We start from the raw sequence: 20,984 nt of genomic DNA on the forward strand, positions 1-20,984 counted from the left end.
TTTAAATGTTTTCAGTGAAGGCCCAAGATTCAACATACTTCTGCTGTAGGTCAATGTTAATGGTTAATCAGGAAATTATATTTTAAATGTCTAAACATTTACCATTACTGTACCTCTAATTATCTTTACATTAATTATGCTAATGTAATAATATCATATTGAATGCTTTTGTTTTTACTGAACAAAGCCATATCTATTCATCCCTTGTAGAACCCTTGTAGACCAACTGAAACAATAAAAGTCGCTTTGGGTGGCAGAGGTCAAGCTTATATGTGACCACTAGGTGGAGTAAGGAGTGAGTTGTGCAGTGGCGCCTGTTGGCAGCAGGCCGGGTAGAGTCGTCAGTACAGCCAGAGAAGAAGAGGCAAAGCGAGATGTTTCACTGCCCAAAATCTCCACCGAGAAGAATCCCACGAAGTGAGGAATTTTTGTATGGCGGCCAATGAGAGAGTCTTTCTATGCCTGCTTCGTTAGGTTAACGAGAATGTCGATTTTTGTCAACAAAAAATGTAATTGCTAATTTGCTAAGAGGATTATTGGATCAAATAGGAGTTTCGTAATGGTTAGGTTGTTACAAATGCCCGATATAAGTGGATGCACGTGGCATTTCGGCAACTTTGAAAAAATAACTTTACATCAGAGGTGTGCTTTTTTTCATAGAGATAGATAGAGGACTCATCATGCATATGATCGATTTTAGCATGGATATTGCCAATAAGCATGGTTACATGCACACAAAAATATGATTATGGTGGATAGTCAGATGACTATAATAGTTGAAAATGTTTACATGCTTTGCAAGAAGAACGATTTCCCTAATAATCCTGTTTACATGGACACCAGAGGATGCTGGTGGAAAGAGCTATAGGAGGACGGGTTCATTGTAATGGCTGGAATGGAATCGATAGAACGGTATCAAACACATCAAACATATGGAAATCAAGTTTGACTCCATTCCATTAATACATTCCAGCCATTACAATGAGCCTGTCCACATATAGCTCCGCCAACCAACCTCTACTGATGGACACCTCTGAAATCAGGCTACCTGATGGGACTTTTGTTAATGCAGAAAATTGGCAATCAAAAATAAGCATTCTACCACAGTGACCATGTTATTTTTGTGAAACCTATTTGATTCTAAGTTTTAATATATTTTATTATTTAAAAAAAAACATTTAACTAGTCAAGTCAGTTAAGAACAAATTCTTATTTCAATGACAGCCTACCCCGGATGATGCTGGGCCAATTGTGCGCCGCCCTATGGGACTCCCAATCACGGCCGGATATAATACAGCCAGGATTCGAACCAGGGACTGTAGTGACGCCTCTTGCACTGAGATGCAGTGCCTTAGACCGCTGCGCAACTTGGGAGTTTGGACATATAAAGTTTGTATGTGAAAACTATTTGTAAGACGCATACTTACTCACGCATAAGAGCGAGGCTTGCGCTACTGGTGCTGGCACATGTGCAGATCAAATACACCGCTGGGATGAGATTAAACTGTTAATATTTCCTAATCATTCAAAAGATTGCTCAGAAAACCAGATGTTTTAATCGGTGTATGCTTACTTCAATTTTGACCTTACACCGATTAAGATAAGCAGAGTAAGGTGTTTACATTACTATTTCCATACTCGGCCTACTGCCATAATTAGTTTAATATTGAATAATTAGTGTGCATGTAAATATACTCATTGAGGGCTTCCACCATTTTAAAGTAGTCAACTGGCTGGGGATTCCTATGAGTTGTGCCATTGAATAAGAAGAAAAAAATTGACTACTTTAAAATGGCGTATGTGCCCATTCAATCACATACACTATAATGGCACAGATAGAAAGATGAGTCCTCTATCTATCTCTATGGCCTTTTCACGTATCTGCCCTCTCATTGGCTAGAATGTTCCCACCTGATCTCGCCTCCTCCCACCTGCTTTCCATCTTTGAGAACATGTATTTCCATTGTCAGAGTGGTCACTTGACTATCTTGTCAACATAATAGACCATCTTTACTACAGCTACAAAGTCATAGTTATGGCAAAATCCCGCCCATTTCTATAATTTATCTTCTTAAAATCTGATTTTAAACCTAACCCTTACCTTAACCCAAGCATTAACCACACTGCTAATGTTATGCATAATCCTAGCCTTAAATGAAGACCAAAAAGCACATTTTTGTTTTCATGAATTTTTCATGATATAGACAATTTTGATTTTGTGGCTGTGTTAACTACTTGACAACCGAATGAACGTCTGGGACATTTGGCCGCCACACTTGAATTCAATTATTTTTTTGTGACCTGAATTATATGCCATACAAACGCCATACAAGTACAGTATGCCAGTTCTTCTAGAGTCTGTTTCTTTTTCGGGGTGCACAGAGAGAGGTTGTATTTGTCAATGTAGTTGAAATCGTATTATAATAGTGTTATTTACTGTAAACACGTTCTAGAGAGAAAATATAGTGCTTTCTATGTAACCAACATATTGTTAAAGTGCAAACACGTTATTTAAATTATCTTATCTAAAGATTAATTATATTGCACTGGATGTTTAAATATTTAAGACTTGGAGTTGTAGGGCTTTCTTAGGCCCTCTTGATTCTAACATCTTTAATAAGTGGGTGTAGCCATGTCCAGCTGCATATCCTCTGAGCCAATTGGCTCCTGTCTCATACATAATGCTGCAGGTGGGTGGGGGGAGGAATGGCGTGCCACTAAGGGGCAGCCTAGTTCCTGTTCCCAGGGCTGCGGGAAACAGCCGCCCTCCCTCCACCCTTCTTCCCTCCTTCTCTCTCTCTCTCTGGCTTCCAACAACAGAGCCTGGCGTGAGCCTGTGAGTATACCAACCAGGGCTTTAACTCACTGCTGCATCCACCACACAAACAGACAACGATGATAATGCAATGCATGTATCGTGATCATTTTGATTTGATTTCAACACACAGAAACATGTTACTGTAGTTTTGGTGGTTCTGCCCTCTTCCTTCCCCACCTGAATAAGTGTCTGCTTGAGGAACACTGTATGGTATTATGCTCCAATGGCTTAGCTGAAGCACTCATTCTTATTCAGGAGAAAGAGGGGTTGTTTTGTTCGAAGACACTAGTAGCAATGTGATAGATGAGATGACAGAAATAGAAACTGTCACTCCTCTGAGACATCTCATTTATTACTAATAAGGACAGTTTCAGTTTTTTTGCCAGATGAGTCATAACTCATAAGCAGGTTGGTTTGATTTGAAGGTGATGGTGGGTAGGGAGGGGTGTGGCATCTTCATTGAGGTGACAGTGTTACAGTGGATTTGAAGGGTTGACTGTCACGATCGTCAGAGCACAAAACCCAAATTAACCAGTAAATACTGTAAAAAGTTATAATTTGCTGTTACATAATTACAGTCACACAATCATGAAGTTGTATTATGTATAATCAATGCATCATGACTTAGTTGTTTACTTAAGTTTCCAGGGTTTTTTGTATTCACCACCAATAACTGTAGGGTTAGAGGTCATGTAGGGTTAGATCTGATTGACCCACTGACCTCAAATTATCAATGGGCCAATTACAGTTTTCTATACTTTTAGTAGTGTATTGAACAGACAATTAAACTTCACATAAACTTTCAATCATAAGGAGATATGATTCACTAAAAGCCCCTATGATCAGTTTAACACACCCTATAACACTGTTGTAAAAATACATTATATATATAATTCAAGGTCATGACAACGTTAATTAGCTAAGCCAGTTGGGTCATTTTAAACCTAGCCAATTAGCTGATCATGACATATGCCATCATAAATCATAAGCTGACTACTGTTCATAACAAATGGCAGTGTTATAACAGTGTTATAGGCCTAACAGTGTAATGTAGCCCTTTTGACAGAGACTTCATTCAAGTAAAGTGTTACCAAATAAAGTATGAGTATGAAGACTGACAAATGGTCCCGTGTGGCTCAGTTGGTAGAGCATGGTGTTTGCAACGCCAGGGTTGTGGGTTCGATTCCCATGGGGGACCAGTACCGAGAAAAAAATGTATGAAATGTATGCATTCACTACTGTAAGTCGCTCTGGATAAGAGCGTCTGCTAAATGACAGAAATGAAATGAAATGAAAATGACTGAAATACATTATAGTCATGTCATGGACAAAGCCATTAACATAAGTGACAACATTGAGCTGTCAGTAAGTAGACTAATGGACAGTGACAGACTTTATAATTGCTTGTCAATCACTCTGACACAAGAAGACATGATGGAGACTTGTGTACAGGTAAGATACTCCTAAGGGTCCACATTGTAGGGTGAATAGTGAAAACACAGCTTGGGTAGAGATGGAGGAGCACAGGTCTATAAACCAGGCATTACAGGTAAGCATGTTGTGTAAAAGGAGATAAGAATAGACTGGTACATATAGTTTTGAGTATTGTGCAACTGAAGTGCTGATGTCTCTAACCACCATTGTTTTTCTGTTCTGACTGACTGCCGACATTACGAACTGCACAGACACAGCAGAGCATAGAGGAACACACTTCACATACAGTAGCAAGATGATGATTCAACAGTTTACTTCAACTCGATTTCTTGACGGATATGTAAATAGAGAGGCTTTAAATCATGTTATGGTATTTTTCTCGTTACAAATCTGTCTAAAAACGAAAGAAAGATGGGTTTATTAGGGCTTGGAGACGAATGAATGTGTTTGATCTGTCGGGGCGCTGTTTTGACTGTGTGTTTGCGGTGCACTGCAGGCCCTCTCCCACCAGGCTCATGCGAGCGAGGCTGAGCAGGCAGCGCAGTTCTTCCGTAGGCTTCAGTTTTTCCACTCGACGAAAAATATCGCATATTCATCTTATAGAGAGTGTGAAGCCATATCTCGTCTTTTCGAAATACAGAACTGTTATTTGATTAACAGCTTTCCATATTTGATAGTTGTGTATTTATCTAGGACGACCGCCCAATAGATGTGTCCTTTCAGAGGCTTATTATTGGACAGCACACTGCGTATCCACGGTCTCTACCATTGTATCATTTCCTTTGCAACAAGCAAATAAGCCAATACGTGATTAAAACCATATTTTGATGTTCAGGGCAAGATGGATTCATTATGGAAATTAGCATTTTGGCACACTGTCCCCCTACACACACCAGTTACAGTTGCCCGTCGTGAGTCTTCTGTAACCTGTCATATTATAGCATATACACTAAATAGCTTAGACTAAATATTATTGTGGAATGTAGTTTCTTCGAAGGTGTGTAATTAATGCAGCTTTGCATTGAGGCTTTGGAATGTTTTGGATTGATTGGAAACGTGTGCGTAATTGCGGTTACATTTTGTGCGCTTTGATGTGAACTTTATATCGAGCATATTTTAACACTTTGTGGCCTGTTTTTTGTGAACAGACTCCATTTTGAAGGACCCGGTGAGCAGAGGAAATAAGGCTTTGCAACTCGTCTAAAGGAAAGGAAGCCATCCGTTTTCCGGGTATAGCCATATTAGAATGCATCTACATGAAGACATAATCCTTTAATTTAAAAAGCGCATGAGGTTTCCATTTGGGGTATGATATTATGCCATTGTTGGCACAAGTTGAGCAAAAGGCACGCATGTCATTAGTGATAAATGTGAATGAGAGTAATTAGAAATGAATGTGATAATTAATCGAGGATTGGACCAGCAGAGAGGAATATGTGCGTCTTTATTCCATTCCACATATCTTTAGGATTTTTGGTGGCACTCAAAGCCTCAGAAATACTTCATGCTGGGGGTTGGGAGGTAGTGACGATTGGTCCGCTCTCTCAGACAGACACGGGCAGTCAGGGGCTGCAAGGGGCAGGTCGACAGCTAGGAAATAGTAATCATTTATTAGAATATGCATTGAATATGAGGTAACAAGGAATTAGAAACTTATAGCACACTATGATATGTCGCTGTAAAGGGGTGGTTCTCTCAGTAAGTGAAATGCATGCATATATTTATCTTTTGAAGGGGCCGCCGGTGGAGTAACAGCTATCGCAAGTAGAGACAGTGTATGTCCACAGGATCCTGGCCTAGTATTGCTGCTACTGGGATTCTCCTTATCCGCTTTCACAAAATTGGGAAACAGCACATTTAATTATAGAAATGAAAGGGTTGACAGTTGTTTTTGCGGTGACGGACATTTCAATGGTAAGATTATTGCGGCATATCATTGACATCCGCTTTTTTTGTTTACACATTCCGTGATTGTGTATCTACAGTAGACATCTGTCGATGTTAAGTCTGTACGAATGTGTGGCTGTGTGAACTTGTGTGTCCATACTGTATTGTAGCGTGCCAGCTATGCACTATCTCTGGTGCCTCGTGAGCCATGGCACACAGAGTTGATGCACAGGCGGCAGGCGCTGTCAAGAGCTGTCCATTTTATTCATGGACATTCGCGATTTCTACATCAGCCCTTTGAAATCAATTTAACCCTTCGTTGTCGCTGGGAAGGACAGCGTGTCATTACAGTTATGCTGGTCTAATTTTAACATGACCGTTGGCTTTCCAAACGTGCAGTAGGTTACCACGTTTCCACGTTCTTGGCAGGGTCGAGGGGTGGAATGATGATGATATTGTGGCTGCCTGATACCTATTTTCATTCTTCATTTTTTTTTGAGGTGGGGCAAGATAACTATGTCACACTTTAATAGATAATGAAGCTCAGTAATAATAACTTTTTATCATTTTTTTTTTGCCATGCTCTTTGATAGCTTACAATAAATAGACTATAATTATAGACAACTAAATATATGTGATCAATAATTGAAAATCCATCCAATTAAAGTTGCTATCACTTCTTTAAACCTATTTCTGTTTTACTTTTATGTTTAGGATGGAGACATGGCAGCATGAGTCAGCCCTATGAACTGCCCATCAAAGATGCTCAGGCCTGCTGCTCTGACCCAACATTGACCTCTGCCCCCAATGACCCTGTCTCCCCCTGCTCAAAGCACCATAACCGCAATTCAAGACTAGACCCTCCACGTGCCATGCAGCTGTCCACCGCCCCTGCCCCGAAATCTACATCCACCTATGGGTTCATCAAGGACCTATCTTCCTCCTACAGCCCTCTGAGAAGGCTACAGCACCTGACCACTATGGTCAGCCACCCGGACCTGGGCCTACCTGGAGTCGGGGAGAGGGCCTCCCAGGGCTCCAGGGAAGACTCGCATACCCGGAATGCTGTTGGGAAAACTGACATCGGAAATTCCTTGGCCCTCACAGCTACCCAGCCAGGCAGCAGAGACACAGACAATAGTAAGACTAATCTTAGTGTGGAGAAGAAGAGTGACTGTTGCTTCTCTGACCCACCCAGTCCAGCCTTCTCACTGGATAGCAACAGCCCCTTTGCAAATGGCTACCTGCACTTTGAGTCCACTTTGTTTGATGATGAGAATGATGATGATGATAATGCAGAGGATGATGAGGATATAGCGTTGCCTCTGACAGACAGAGAGAGAAAAGTTGGAAAGTCACCTGAACCTCTTCGTGGACTTTTAAACTTGAAGGTTAAAAATATACCAGAGCCAGGGCTGTCTGTGGGTAAAGGCTTGCAGTCCCCTGGTGTCCCCCCATTTACAGCACATGATGGGTCAGACGAGGACTGGGGGAGTGACTGTGAGCCTCTCTCTCTTGGGAATAGCCCCTCTGGGCCTGCAATGGCAAGTCCTACTACTGAGCTTTTACATAACATGGCTATTCACAGCAGCATCATACAGTACCAAACAGCCCTCGTATTTAAATCCTGTAACATGTCACAGTTCTGGCCTGGGTACTTCCTTGTCAGTCCAGATCCCCTGTTTTACTGTGCAACATAAATTGTCAAGCTTATGGGCTTTGATTATATGTGAAATGTAACTGAAGATAGTGAGAGGCCTAAATTCTGGTTAATTAGCCAGAAAGGTCAAGCAAGGTCACTTCCTCTATAATAGATAAGCTCCTCATACTGTAGCTGGAGAGGATCCATGTCATTCAGTTCCTGTTTGGCTCAGTATACGCCAGCATCTCATGGTAAATTATAGTCAATAGTTCTACCTTTTGCAATCAATAAAAGATGTGCACAGAGAAACGTCATTAGTCAGTCCATATCCAGAGCTTTGTTTCGTCTCTGGGATGTTTGCATGATCAGTTGATAGAAGGTTAGGGCGATTCCTCGCAGAACTAGAACAAAAAATGACCATGATTTTTGGGATTTCACCTAATTTTATCCATAGACGGGTTCTTTAGAGGAAGTATTCTTGACATATATTTGACATTTGTATCTAAAAGCATAGGCCCAGGCCTCCTTTTCAGACTCCTTAATGTTTAATCTGTAGGTGCTACAAAGCAAAAAATTGTGTCATATGAAGCTTTACGGCTTGCTCTGTAATATGAGTAGTATTTTGATTTCAAGAAAAAATGAATTTCATTAATTTATGAATATTGAAACATATAAACATCAATATTGAAAATAAACCATATTTGATTTGGCACATTTTTTTATATATTGTTGAACATAATATATTCTATGGGCATATCAAAGTTCTAGAGTGGAATCTCTGCTAGTTTTAAAGTTATGGCCCATTTTTTTGAGAGAAATTGGCATAGTAGGCAATGTAACCACAGCCCTCCTTGTATCGTTGCATATCCTGCAATTCATGAGCAGAGGGCGAATATTTTAAATCCATTTTCACATTCACTGTGTTGGTAATGCTTACAAATTGGATCATAACTCTAAAAGTAGAAGAGATCACACTCTTGAACTTTCAATGCCTGTAGAGTTTATTATGTTCAACAATATATTTTTATATTTATTTGCCAAATCAAAAGTTTCATATTTTCAAAATTTATAAATGAATGTAAGAAAATTGTTATTGAAATCAAAATACTACTCATATTACAGAGCAAGCGGTAAAGCTTCATATGACACCATAAACCTGGGTAAGGCCACAATGTCACAAATATTCCAACTTCTATTAATTATGTCTCAATTATGCTTTAAGATACAAATATAAAATATACTGTATGTCAACAAACCTTTTGAAACATGACTTGAAGTAATTTAAATATTGGCTTATTTGGTGTCTGTCAACAGATGGGCAGCCCAAAGAAGAAGTCCTTACCACCTGTAAAGTTTTTAGAAGGTGAAGTTATATGGGCAAAGTTCAACCGAAGACCCTGGTGGCCTTGTGAGGTGACCGTTGACCCACTACAGGGAACCTATCACAAAATGAAAGGTAGGCCCTGGTCCTGGATATTATTTTAACAAGCCGTTGTTTGGTTTGAGTTGATCTTGTTGAACAGATTTTCATTACCATGGAAGTCGTGTTTCGCAATCCACTTGTCATGTCTTGCTCTTGCAAAATATATGTTATATCTGTGATAAAGGTTAATAGAAAATCTAATAGAAAATCTACAAACACTAATACCTAGTGGCCTTGGTCCTTTGCTCCTGTGTGATGATGTTGCAGAGCCCAGTGACAGGCCTTGTCGGCTGTACCACATCAGGACCTTTGGGCAGCCTGTGGAACTGGCCTGGGTCACAGGGAAAGCTATACACACATTTCATGGAGGCTTTGAGTTCGAACAGCTCCCCTTGCTGCGCAGGAGAGGAAGGCAAAGGGACGAAGACTACAAATACATTGTAAATATGTGGCACAGCTTTGGTATATGTTGGACAATAATGAATCATGTTTTACCTGAATGTACCTAAAAATACAAACATTTGTGATTACAGAAAAGCTTTATTTGCCTTCATAGATACCCAAGAGGTTTAATGCATCTTGGAAAACCAGTGTGGCTGAAGCAGAATCTGTCCTCCCAGAGCGACCCAAAATGGATGTCTCTATACCTGACTCCATAGATACAACCCTCTATAATGGGTCCACATCAGAAAAAGAGGACAAGGCCCTTCCAACTCCCCCTTCCAATCCATCCAACTGTATACCCCTTGCACCAAGCAACTTAACAAACGGATCTCTGTCACCACACAGTAAACATTCCCCAACAAAAGTAAGCACTTCCAAGAGGCCTCAAAGCAAGAAGAAGCCAAGTAAAGCATTTAAAGCAAAAAATGAGTGCTTGAACACCAAAACAACATTTGACAGCACTGACAAGCCAGAGGGGGACATAAAAGAATGTCCGTATTCGGACCTTGACTCTATCCCCAATATTTTGTGTCCTAAAGCACTTGAGCGTCAATCCAAGCCTGCTCAGACTCAGCCCTCAGTTCCAGTAGTAAAAGAGGTGAAGAAGCAGCCTGAAGGACACAGTCGCCTGTGGTTCAGCAAACCAGGAAAAGACAGGCGACTCAACACTACCGCCTCCTTATCTAACCACAGTGCCTTCAGCAAGGGTCCCTGCAAGAAAAAGACTCAAACTGCAGCTGCTGTCAACAGAAAGATTCAAGCGTCCAGTGCGGCCATCAAGGACTGCTCTATTGATCAGTTGAAGACTCCAGTGTCCAGCGTAATAGTCAAAGAACACCCTGCTGATCAGTTGAAGACTCCAGTGTCCAATGCAACATTCAAAGATATTACTGGTGATCAGTCGAAGACTCCAGGGTATAGTGTAACAGTCAAAGAACGTCCTTTTGATCAGTTGAAACCTCCAGTCTCAAGTGTGCCCAGACCTCCTGATGAGTCGAAGGCCCTGGGCAAGCAGCCTGCACATCTGCCTGCTAGCAACCGCCTGATGACCAGAGCTCTGAAAGCTATGGAGTTAGCAGTGCGGAAACAGAATCTGTTCTCTAGCCCAAAGCCTGGCTGTTTCCTTCCTATCAACAAGACAGAGGAGGTGGTGTCATATTCCACAAACACTCCTTCTGATAAACCAGAGACCAAAACAGACTGTTATACAGAGGACAAACCTTTAAAGGTTGGCAACGATAATCAGATCACTGGTTTACCAAATTGGTCCTCCTCAAAGTTCACCAGGTCGAAGGACTTTGAAGCAGAGGTTAAGACTGAAGATGAGGGCTTCTTGATATCCCAGATGCCTGTGGACTTCATACCTCTGACATCTGGGAAGGCAAAGAAAAATAACTGTGTGTCTGACATGTCCTCCTGTTCCTCGCCATGCTTTTCTCCCATGGACGCCTTCAAAGACATTAAAGAGTTATCCTTCAAGTCCCTGGAATCAAGTGAGGGTGATGGGAAACCTGTGTCTTTTAAACCAGACACTAACTACAAGTTCAGTACTTTCCTCATGCTGCTGAAGGACATGCACGATACCAGGGAGAAAGATGGAACTCCCTTGGAGCTGGAAATCGGACCACCTAGTGCTCATGTAAAAGAGGAGCCTTCCGTGATTCCACCCTTACTGGGAGAGGAGTCACTCGGTCAAGGCCCGAGTCTCGGTAAAAGTCAACAAGGCAAGAGCAAAACCAAGGCCAAGCCCAAACCCAAGTCTTCTCTGAAGGTAGAAATCCCACAACTCCAAGGCAGCACAAACCAGGTTGTGAAAAGGTTAGCCAAAAACAGAGGCTCGCCCGGGACTAAAAAGAAACCGAATGGAAAAGTGCCTTTTGGTAAGAGGTCTCCTGGACCTGGCTACCTTGGGATGGAAGCCTTGCACCACCTTCCGAGCAATTCTTGGGAGAAGTTTGACCAGGATTTAGAGACATTAGGGAGGGTGGGGGAGGGCTGCAGTAGGCTAACGAATGAGAGACTACAGAACATGGTGCCTTTGGAGCAGGGTGGTGCAAAACCATCAGTGTCCTTTCAGCCAAAGACAGCGTTGGACCAGCAGACTATCCCTGCCACAATTTCTGCAAACACTACACAAAGTACTGGGGAAGGCCAGGAGGCTCCCACAGGTAAAGAGTTTTTGTTATTTCCTTGGTTTTACAGAAGGGTATCCTAAAGGAGATAATTACTGATCAATGCATTAACTTTGCTTCTGAAGTCATACCATAATGAAAATATCAACAGCTATGAAGTAAAAGTGTCCGATGCAGGGCCATGAACGTCTGTAGATCATGACATGTAATGATTTAACATGTGTGGCGTACAGTAGTCATACTTTTTGCACACTTATCCTCCACAGCACATAAACGAATTCGAAAACCAAGCAAAAGACTCATAGAATGGACAGAAGAGTACGGTCAGATAATCTGCACAAGGAAGAAACAGAAAAAGCCCCTTCAGTCTTTGGGAAAGGTAGCTCACTCAAACATATTACATCTCTTGGATTTTCAGGGTTTTGTATTATGATCCCAGGTCTATACCCTCTTCATGTTTTTCCAGGTGGCACATTCCAACAGCAACAAACCAGATCCCCTACCATCAGGGAAAACCACACATGACCATGCCCCTCTGAACCCACTTCCTGAAATACAAACGCTTCCCCCAGACGAACCATCCAAGACCCCCACTGGACAAGCCCCTCCCCCAATAGAGAATACTCCCCCTCAGGATGCACCTATCCTGTCCATAGATACTCTAACTCCACCTCCTGAAGCAGACCCTTCGTTGCTGAGTGATGGTCTGACAAAGAATGTTGGTGAGAAACTATTTATATATAAAATGTATACTTTGGTTGGATTGCAAAAAATTACAAGATCTTTTCACAATGCAATGTGCCGTGAAACCAAGTAATTGCTGTTTTTATTACATTACTCCTCTGTAGTAGTAGTCATTATCCCAGATGTGTGTAAAGGTCCATAGTAACACTGTTGTCTTGTGGCAGGTGACGTTCCTTACTTGGAAACCATCCGTAAGAGACAGAGGAAACCAACTCCGAAGATTATGGAGGCTGCCACAATTCCAAAGAAGAGGGTATGGAGGTGTTAGGGAATGGTTGAGCTTTGTTCAATAAGGATTTTTTTTGTATCTGATGGTTCCATTTATCTTCACAGTAATGAAGGCCTTAAAACAGGGGTTGACTGGTTAATTATCTATTTCAGGTCAAGTCCCTGAAGACCATCTTATCAAGTCATCCTCTTCATTCAGGTCAGTCTACACAGGAAGGATCTCCCTCAAACTGCCCATATTACACCCTTTTTAAGAGTCTCACTTTTGAGTAAGATGAGTATGGAAATAGCATCAATATATTTGAGACTATACACTGTTTATCACAATTCTTTGTCATACTGCTGTCGTTTACTTAATGATTGTCAATTCAAAGGGCTGATTGGTCTTGGGGTCAAAGTTGACTTGACTGTTTTTGTTCCCAGGCTCTGGACAACTCTTTTCTAAATCAAAGATCAAGCAACCTACCACAGCTACCCCTGCACCCTCCACATTTACACCCTGCCCCCCGACCCAGAGCAGCCTGGAGAAAGGGTCAGACTGTGACGTCACCAAGCCCCCCAGTGAGGAAACTGATCTTCATGACGATGGGAGGGATACCCTAGACCCAGAGGTCAGACAATAGGTCAAATCTCAAGCTCTATTTTATGGTCCATGTTTGACCCGATAATAACATAGAAAGTACATGGTAAAATAGACATTACTCAATAATTATCTAATTATGAAAAAAAATAAAACAATGTTTCTACATGGAATCATGTTACAGTGTTTGAACTCTCCTGCTGATTTTCCTCTTCTTTGCTCCTCAGGGTTTTACATCTAGTTTGGATGACAGCTTTTCATCCATGAGGGAGGAGTCTTCACTGCGCGATGGCCCACTCTCCCCCAATAAGAAGATCATAGGGGACAGAGGGGGCGCTGCCTCATTGAAAGAGAATGTGTGTCAGGTGAGTAGGCCTCGCATCACAAATGTACGAGTGGTTACCTTGTTGTTTTAATGTGCAATATGTGATTATGGACTGACTGCATTTGCTCTTTACTCATTGTTTCAGATAGTTGTGTAAATGTTGTTGTAATGTTGTCTAAATGTTTATGGACTGTATGGTAGGTGTGTGAGAAGACAGGGGAGCTGCTGCTGTGTGAGGGACAGTGTTGTGGGGCCTTCCACCTCCAGTGTATCGGCCTCACAGACCCTCCTATAGGGAAGTTCGTCTGCCAGGAGTGCAAGTCTGGTGGGTCAAGCACATATTCTGTAAAAACACAACCACTCTATACTCATTAACCATGTTTCCATCCAACCTTTTTATGTGAGTAAAGTACATTTCGGATAGAAAATGTCATTACAGGTCTGATGGAAACAGAACATTTTTCAGTTAAATGTTCAAATCTTGACAAAACAAAATACGCCAGAAAAGGTGGGAAGGTTTTGTGTCTGTAAAATGATTTATGTGAGAAATGTTAGTGGAAACGTTTTTAATGCACAAGTATTGATATAATATCCATCTTATCAAAGTAAACTTGGAGTCATGCAATGGCATGTTGTGTGGTCTTAAACTTCACAAGGAGATGAGGTGCAAGGTGATGATCTTGATGCTCCATTCCAATAAATATTGACGGTCTTATTCTGGTGACATGATCATCGATACTTGGCTGCCATTTGACAAAAAAAAAAATTCTTGCTCTTTTGTCCATAATAATCTCATCATGTAGGCTATACGTGCGTTGAGTTGAAAATGCGATGGAAATCCATTTGAACTTGTATTTGTTATTCGGTACATGGGAATTTAACCGCAGAAGGTATTTTTATGTGCACTACGTCATCACGCACAGCCTTTTATCTGCAACAAGTCAATTTGATGGAAACACATCTCTACTGGGAAAATGCGCATATTGTTTTTATGCGGATTTTAGAATATTCGTATGAAAATCTGTCGCCAATTCAATGGAAGCCTAGCTAGTGTCATGTTTTTAAGCCCCATTCCTTCTCAGACAAAATTATGGAAAGACTATTATTAGTTGCACATAGAGTTATAAGTGTTCTCTCTGTTTCACATGCTATTTTGCTGATTCTCTCCCCTGTCATCCTCTCATCCTGGCATCCATAATTCTCTCTGGCTAGTAAAAGCAAATCCATTGATTAAAGCTGATTTGTTTGTTGCTAGGTGTCCACACCTGTTTTGCGTGTAAGAAGCCCGGGGAGGACGTGATGCGCTGTATGATCCCAGTGTGTGGGAAGTTCTACCATGGAGAGTGTATAGCCAACCACGCTCCCGCTGCCCCCCTGCACCGGGGTTTCCGCTGCTCTCTCCACGTCTGTCTGTCCTGCTTCATAACCAACCCTGTCAACCCCTCCGTCTCCAAAGGTGGGTGCTGCTCTGCTTCACCCAGCACAGTTTAGTTTAACTTTGTTTTATGCAATTCTGCTCAATTGAAATCCCGGTATATTGGTAACTCCACAGGAGAAATTATGATGTTGGAGTTAATAAATAGAAACATTTTTGCACACGTTTGTGCTAAAATAATTTTAATTTTTGCACAAGCAATTCAGTTTATTTCAACAGCATGATAGAAAGACAAACTAATTGAAGTGAGCTGCGGGAAGTAAATATATACCAGATATTCTAACTAACAGCTCATTCTGCCCGTCTCCCCTGTGTTGTGTGTCCTGTAGGTCGTCTGACGCGCTGTGTGCGCTGCCCTGTGGCATACCATGCCAATGACTACTGCATGGCAGCGGGCAGTGTGGTCCTGGCCAACAACAGCTTCCTGTGTCCCAACCACTTCACCCCCCGCAGGGGCTTCCGCAACCATGAACACGTCAATGTCAGCTGGTGCTTTGTCTGCTCCGAAGGTACGCCGGCCTCCACATATGTTGTGTTGTTAGAGTCAGATATGCATAGGTACGCTATTATGTCATGTACATTACATGATCAGCGTCCAATTTTCGCAGAACATGTGATCAGCGTTCTTAACCTCTCTTGGGCAGGTGGGACGCTAGCGTCCCACCCACGGGACACACTATTCAACAGTCAGTGAAAAATCAGAGCGCCAAATTCCAAACAACAAAATGTCATAATTCAAAGTTCTCAAACATACGACTATTTTACACCATTTTAAAGGTACACTTCTCCTTAATGTAACCACATTGTTTGATTTCAAAAAGGCTTTACGGCGAAAGCATAAAGTTAGATTATGTTAGGACAGGTACAACACAAGAAAAACCACACAGCCATTTTCCAAGCAGGAGAGGGGTCACAAATACCAGAAATCAGCTAAAATTAAGCACTAACCTTTGACGATCTTCATCAGATGACACTCCTAGGACTCAATGTTAGACAATACATGTACGTTTTGTTAGATAAAGTTCATATTTATATCCAAAAACAGCATTTTACATTGGCGCGTGATGTTCAGAAAATATTTTGCCTCCAATACTGCCGGTGAATCAGCACAACAATTTACAAAAATACTCATCAAAAACGTTGATAAAATATTAAACTGTTATTCAAAGAATTTTAGATAACCATCTCCTTTATGCAACCGCTGTGACAGATTTCAAAAAAGCTTCACGGGGAAATCACACTTTGCAATAATCTGAGTACGGCGCTCAGAAACATACACTAGGCAATACAGATACCCACCATTTTGGAGTCATCTAAAATCATAAATAGCATTATAAATATTCACTTACCTTTGATGATCTTTATCAGAAGGCACTTCCAGGAATCCCAGGTCCACAATAAATGTTGTTCGATAAAGTCCATAATTTATGTCCAAATACCTCCTTGTTGTTTGCGCGTTCAGTAAGCTACTACAAATGTAGGAAGGGCGCCCAAAATCTCATGACGAAAGTCAAAAAAATGTTATATTTACGTTCGTTGAAACATGTCAAACGTTGTATAGCATCAATCTTTAGGGCCTTTTAACTTAAAACTTCAATTATATTCCAACCGGACGATTCCAATGTCTTGAAAAACGTTTTGGAACAGAGCTACCCCTCACGTGAATGCGCACCAATGAACTCATGTCCTTTCCTGAGTCACCAACTTCCCGGCCTTCTTGTTCGCTCTCTGTTCACTGCAAAAGCCTGAAACTAGGTTCTAAAGACTGTTGACATCTAGTGGAAGCCTTAGGAAGTGCAAAATGAACCCTAAGTCACTGTGTGTTGGATAGGCAATGACTTGAAAAGACTACAAGCTCCAGATTTCCCACTTCCTGGTTAGATTTTTCTCAGGTTTTTGCCTGCCATATGAGTTCTGTTATACTTACAGACATCATTCAAACAGTTTTAGAAACGTCAGAGTGTTTTCTATCCAAATCCACTAATAATATGCATATTCTAGTTCCTGGGCCCGAGTAGTAGGCCGTTTAATTTGGGTACGTTTTTCATCCGGCCGTGAAAATACTGTCCCCTACCCTAGAGAAGTTAAACACTAGAGCCCAGTTACGTCTCTGTTTACTCGTGTGTTTTCAATCCCGTAGACCAGTTCAGTAGCCAAACTGTTATTCTTCTTCCATGCTCCAGGGGGCAGTCTGCTGTGCTGTGAGTCGTGTCCTGCTGCCTTCCACCAGGAGTGTCTGAACATCGACATGCCCGAGGGCAGTTGGTTCTGCAACGACTGCCTGGCCGGGAAGAAGCCCCACTATAAGGACATCCTGTGGGTCAAAGTGGGCCGATACAGGTCAGTACAGCCGCCTGTGTACCAATCTTACTGGCTCAGCGTTGGTTTGGCAAAACAACAACAAGTTGGCTAAAGCAGAAACAGATTGGCATCCAGTATATTAGTAAAAGTCCTCCCCTGCCTTAACTACATTCCCAATGCTAAAGTATCCTAACTCTGAAGTGTTCTGACATTACTAAACAACCAAGGAACTGAGAACCGAAATGCACCTGCATTTCTATTCACAATATGGCAGTGGTTGCAAAATGGTAGGGTCTTTCTGCCATGGGCCGTGACCCATTTTCTTTTCTTATTCATATCGTCTTTTCCCTTCCTATCCACTGTCTAGGTGGTGGCCTGCGGAGGTCAGCCATCCCAAGAACATTCCGGAGAACATCCTACGTATGAGGCACAATGTAGGAGAGTTCCCTGTGCACTTCTTTGGCTCCAACGACTACCTGTGGACCTACCAGGCCCGAGTCTTCCCCTACATGGACGTAGACACCAACAACAAGGAGAAGATGGGGAAGGGTGTAGACGCCATCTACAAGAAAGGTATTCACACCAACAGACCTGGGCAGAAAATAGTTGTATTTTGTAGTTTATTTGAAAATACCAACTTTTAAAATAATTGAGGTAGTCGAATATAGTTTATATAGAGTTTCAACTAAAAGGAAACTTATTTAATATTTTATAAACAATATAAAACATACACATACAAACTACAACATCATACAAACATCAACTACATAATACCTGCACAGACCCACTAGCACACACCCCCATCTCCAGCGCCCCATCACTCTACGCCACATGGTCTCAAAATGCACAATTTTGTTTCTCTCCCTCGTCCCACGCAATTTAAATTTTTAGATAATAAAGCATTTGAACTTTCCATTGCGTTAACGATGGAAGATTGGTTGATTTCCAGTTTTTGATTGACGAGAAAAGTATCGTCCAACCCATCGGGTATCTCACTGCGCCCTCATATGCCATGTCTTGAAATATACAGACAGACGGATTGAAAGTTAATTTACATTGTAATAGTTCTGACAGCCAACTTTCTAACTCCACCCATAGCTTTTGGACTTTATAACATTCCCAGAAGGCATGGATTATTGAGTCATTGTTAGTGTTACACTTCAGACAACTCTGCCGTTGTGCTGTAGAATTCGTGAATTTTGTCTCTTGTATAATACATTCTATACATTCATTTATACTGAATTAAGAGTACATTTTTGTTAACTGTAATCTCAATAGTTATGTTCCAACATTCCCTCCATCTTGTGCCAATATCAGTTATTTTTAAGTCTTGATTCCAATAGTTTATATTTGTTTCTAAGAGATTGTCAGTTGGATATGCTCTCTGCAAGGTTTTGTATAGCTTACCTATCATATGAATATCCTTTTCTGACTCAAATAGGATTCCCTCAAGATTGCTCTGATGTCCAAAATATTTCTAATCAACATTTCGTGATATAAAACTTAAGTTGGATGTACTTGAAAATATCTACATTAGTCAATCCAAAATTTTAAGCTGTCATGGAAATACATATATTTCCTATTACCAAGTCATTTATGGTTTTTATGCCATTAGTTTTCCAAGTGGACCAATTTATTGGTGAATTCTGAAAAGCTATCCAAGGATTGTTCCATAGGGTTGTGTTATAAGGGAGTGAGATTGGTTCTTGTAGAATACGTTTCATTTTCTTCCATGTTGTTCTTAACTATGAAGTTGTTAATATGCTTAGCTTTATCCTTTGAAAATTGCCACATAAATATATTCTGAGGGATGAGCATGCACATCTTCAATATGTACCCATTGTTCCTCTTTAGTGCGTTTAACTATATGTCTCAAGTAAAAGCCTTGGGTGGTGAGTTGGTACAATTCCAATTCTGGAAGGTTAAAACCACCCTCAGACTTAGGAAGATGCAGGGGCGAAAATCTGATATCAACTTTGGAGGGGACAATTACATGAAATTTTCTCAAGAGCAATTCCTGAGGGGGACACCAAAAGTAGTGCTGTAACACATAGCCTACATTGTAATATGGTAAATGTATATTGAGGAACCAAAGAAATAAGGTGTTTGCCGTACTCCTAACTACCGGTACCCAAAACTACACAACTAATCACAACAGCAATACCATTGCCTTTAACAAATCTTAGTTCAGTCACCAGTTTAAATTGAGAGTGGGGTTATCCATGGCATTTTCCAATTATGTTCCTATTTTACAAGTCAAAAAAATTGAGAACCTTTCATAATGTTGCCAAACAAAGACTCAACAAACTTACCTGAGACTCCCTGTCTCTGCCAGTCTGTCCCTGCATATCTGTCCCCAACTCTGCTGTCTGTGTGCCATCTGTTGCCTGCTCTGCCTAATGACATCATTGTGAAACATTTCCATTAGAATTTCATTTCTTTCTTATGAACATTTTATCAACTAGTCTTTGAGATATTAGGCTACTAGGGTTCTTACTATGCGTTTTGGTGTATTGAAAAATACTCTGATGTCCGTGTTTTATTTTTCTGCCATTTTTCTACCTGGCTGGCTGGCTGGCTACACACACACACACAGTGTGTAGGTTATTTACAGTAGGAGATGGGCTTCTATCATCTTCTATCATTTTATTTGGGCTTCGATCTAAAAGGTAGCTAGCAAATGTGAAACGGATTAAAATGACAAGAGTTGACAGCTGTATGAGTTCACCATTTACACAACATATGCTGCAACCTTTTGTAATTTTAATAGTTTGTTTCATATTGGCTGGCTTCCAACAATAGCTGAATTTGCAAAGCTAGCGAGCACCAATTCAGTTTCAGTGGTGTTTGCTATAATCTTTGCTACCCGGGTTAAATAAAGGTTAAATAAAATAAATAAATAAAAGTTCCCTTGCGACAATTTAGCTTTTGCAACGAGACCATTAAATATATTTAAGACAATGGTAGAAGAGAGTGTAGTTCTGTTCAGTTTGGACTTCAGTTTATCGCTAACCTTATTACAGGGACTTTGAAGCACTAACTTACATCATCTGCATGCTGATCTTGGAATAAATTGACGATAGCAAAGATTCCATCTTTGACGACGCCACATAAATGGAATAGGTACTAGCTAGCTTAATAGTTAATATTTGCGCGCTAGCTCTGCATATTCAGCTAGTGTGTGTGCGCGATTGACTGGATTAACCTCACGTCAGTTACGTGCATTGAGTGCCTTTCAGACAGTAGACACGACCCCTCTGTTACCTTGCCAACTAAGGAACTGGCAGTGGATCAAACCATTGAGGCAAAGGGTGGGGGGGGGGGTCGCAATCTTTTGAAACTTAAAAACGCGCTATTAAGTGTCTATAATCAGCACAATTGCTTTCATTGCGTATTATTAATATTATTTAAATTACATAGTTATGTTTCAGTGATATATTGGGGGGGACGAATCATATTTTTCCCAGGATGGGGGGGTCGTGTCCCCCCCGTCCCCCCCGGGATTTCCGCCCCTGGGAAGATGTAGTACTTTCCTTTTAATTCTATGAGTTTTATTTGCCCTTCTGAAGTCTGCTATGACCGAGTATACTT

At 41.1% G+C, this 20,984-nt stretch overlaps 1 protein-coding gene across 3 annotated transcripts in view; it reads left to right on the plus strand.

Annotated features, from left to right (window-relative positions):
* Window positions 1-2,751: 2,751 nt before the first annotated feature.
* Window positions 2,752-20,984, plus strand: part of LOC106603477 (histone-lysine N-methyltransferase, H3 lysine-36 specific) — a 51,015-nt gene continuing 32,782 nt past the window's right edge. The window contains exons 1-16 of one of the 3 annotated variants that reach the window (XM_014197224.3): window positions 2,752-2,836; window positions 6,854-7,683; window positions 9,096-9,237; window positions 9,472-9,644; window positions 9,761-11,816; window positions 12,047-12,159; window positions 12,247-12,502; window positions 12,689-12,777; window positions 12,906-12,951; window positions 13,176-13,363; window positions 13,560-13,697; window positions 13,859-13,982; window positions 14,913-15,113; window positions 15,422-15,601; window positions 17,276-17,432; window positions 17,761-17,966. In XM_014197224.3, coding sequence (XP_014052699.3) covers window positions 6,871-7,683; window positions 9,096-9,237; window positions 9,472-9,644; window positions 9,761-11,816; window positions 12,047-12,159; window positions 12,247-12,502; window positions 12,689-12,777; window positions 12,906-12,951; window positions 13,176-13,363; window positions 13,560-13,697; window positions 13,859-13,982; window positions 14,913-15,113; window positions 15,422-15,601; window positions 17,276-17,432; window positions 17,761-17,966 — 4,882 coding nt within the window. In that variant the 5' untranslated portion in view covers window positions 2,752-2,836; window positions 6,854-6,870. Of the gene's footprint in view, window positions 2,837-5,377; window positions 5,483-5,772; window positions 6,167-6,853; window positions 7,684-9,095; window positions 9,238-9,471; window positions 9,645-9,760; window positions 11,817-12,046; window positions 12,160-12,246; window positions 12,503-12,688; window positions 12,778-12,905; window positions 12,952-13,175; window positions 13,364-13,559; window positions 13,698-13,858; window positions 13,983-14,912; window positions 15,114-15,421; window positions 15,602-17,275; window positions 17,433-17,760; window positions 17,967-20,984 lie in introns of those variants that run through there. The other 2 variants (XM_014197223.3, XM_014197219.3) reach the window with 2 other exon arrangements.

The sequence above is a fragment of the Salmo salar genome, chromosome 04, assembly GCF_965601325.2.
Source record: "Salmo salar chromosome 04, fSalSal1, whole genome shotgun sequence".
NCBI classification, from domain to species: Eukaryota; Metazoa; Chordata; class Actinopteri; order Salmoniformes; family Salmonidae; genus Salmo; species Salmo salar.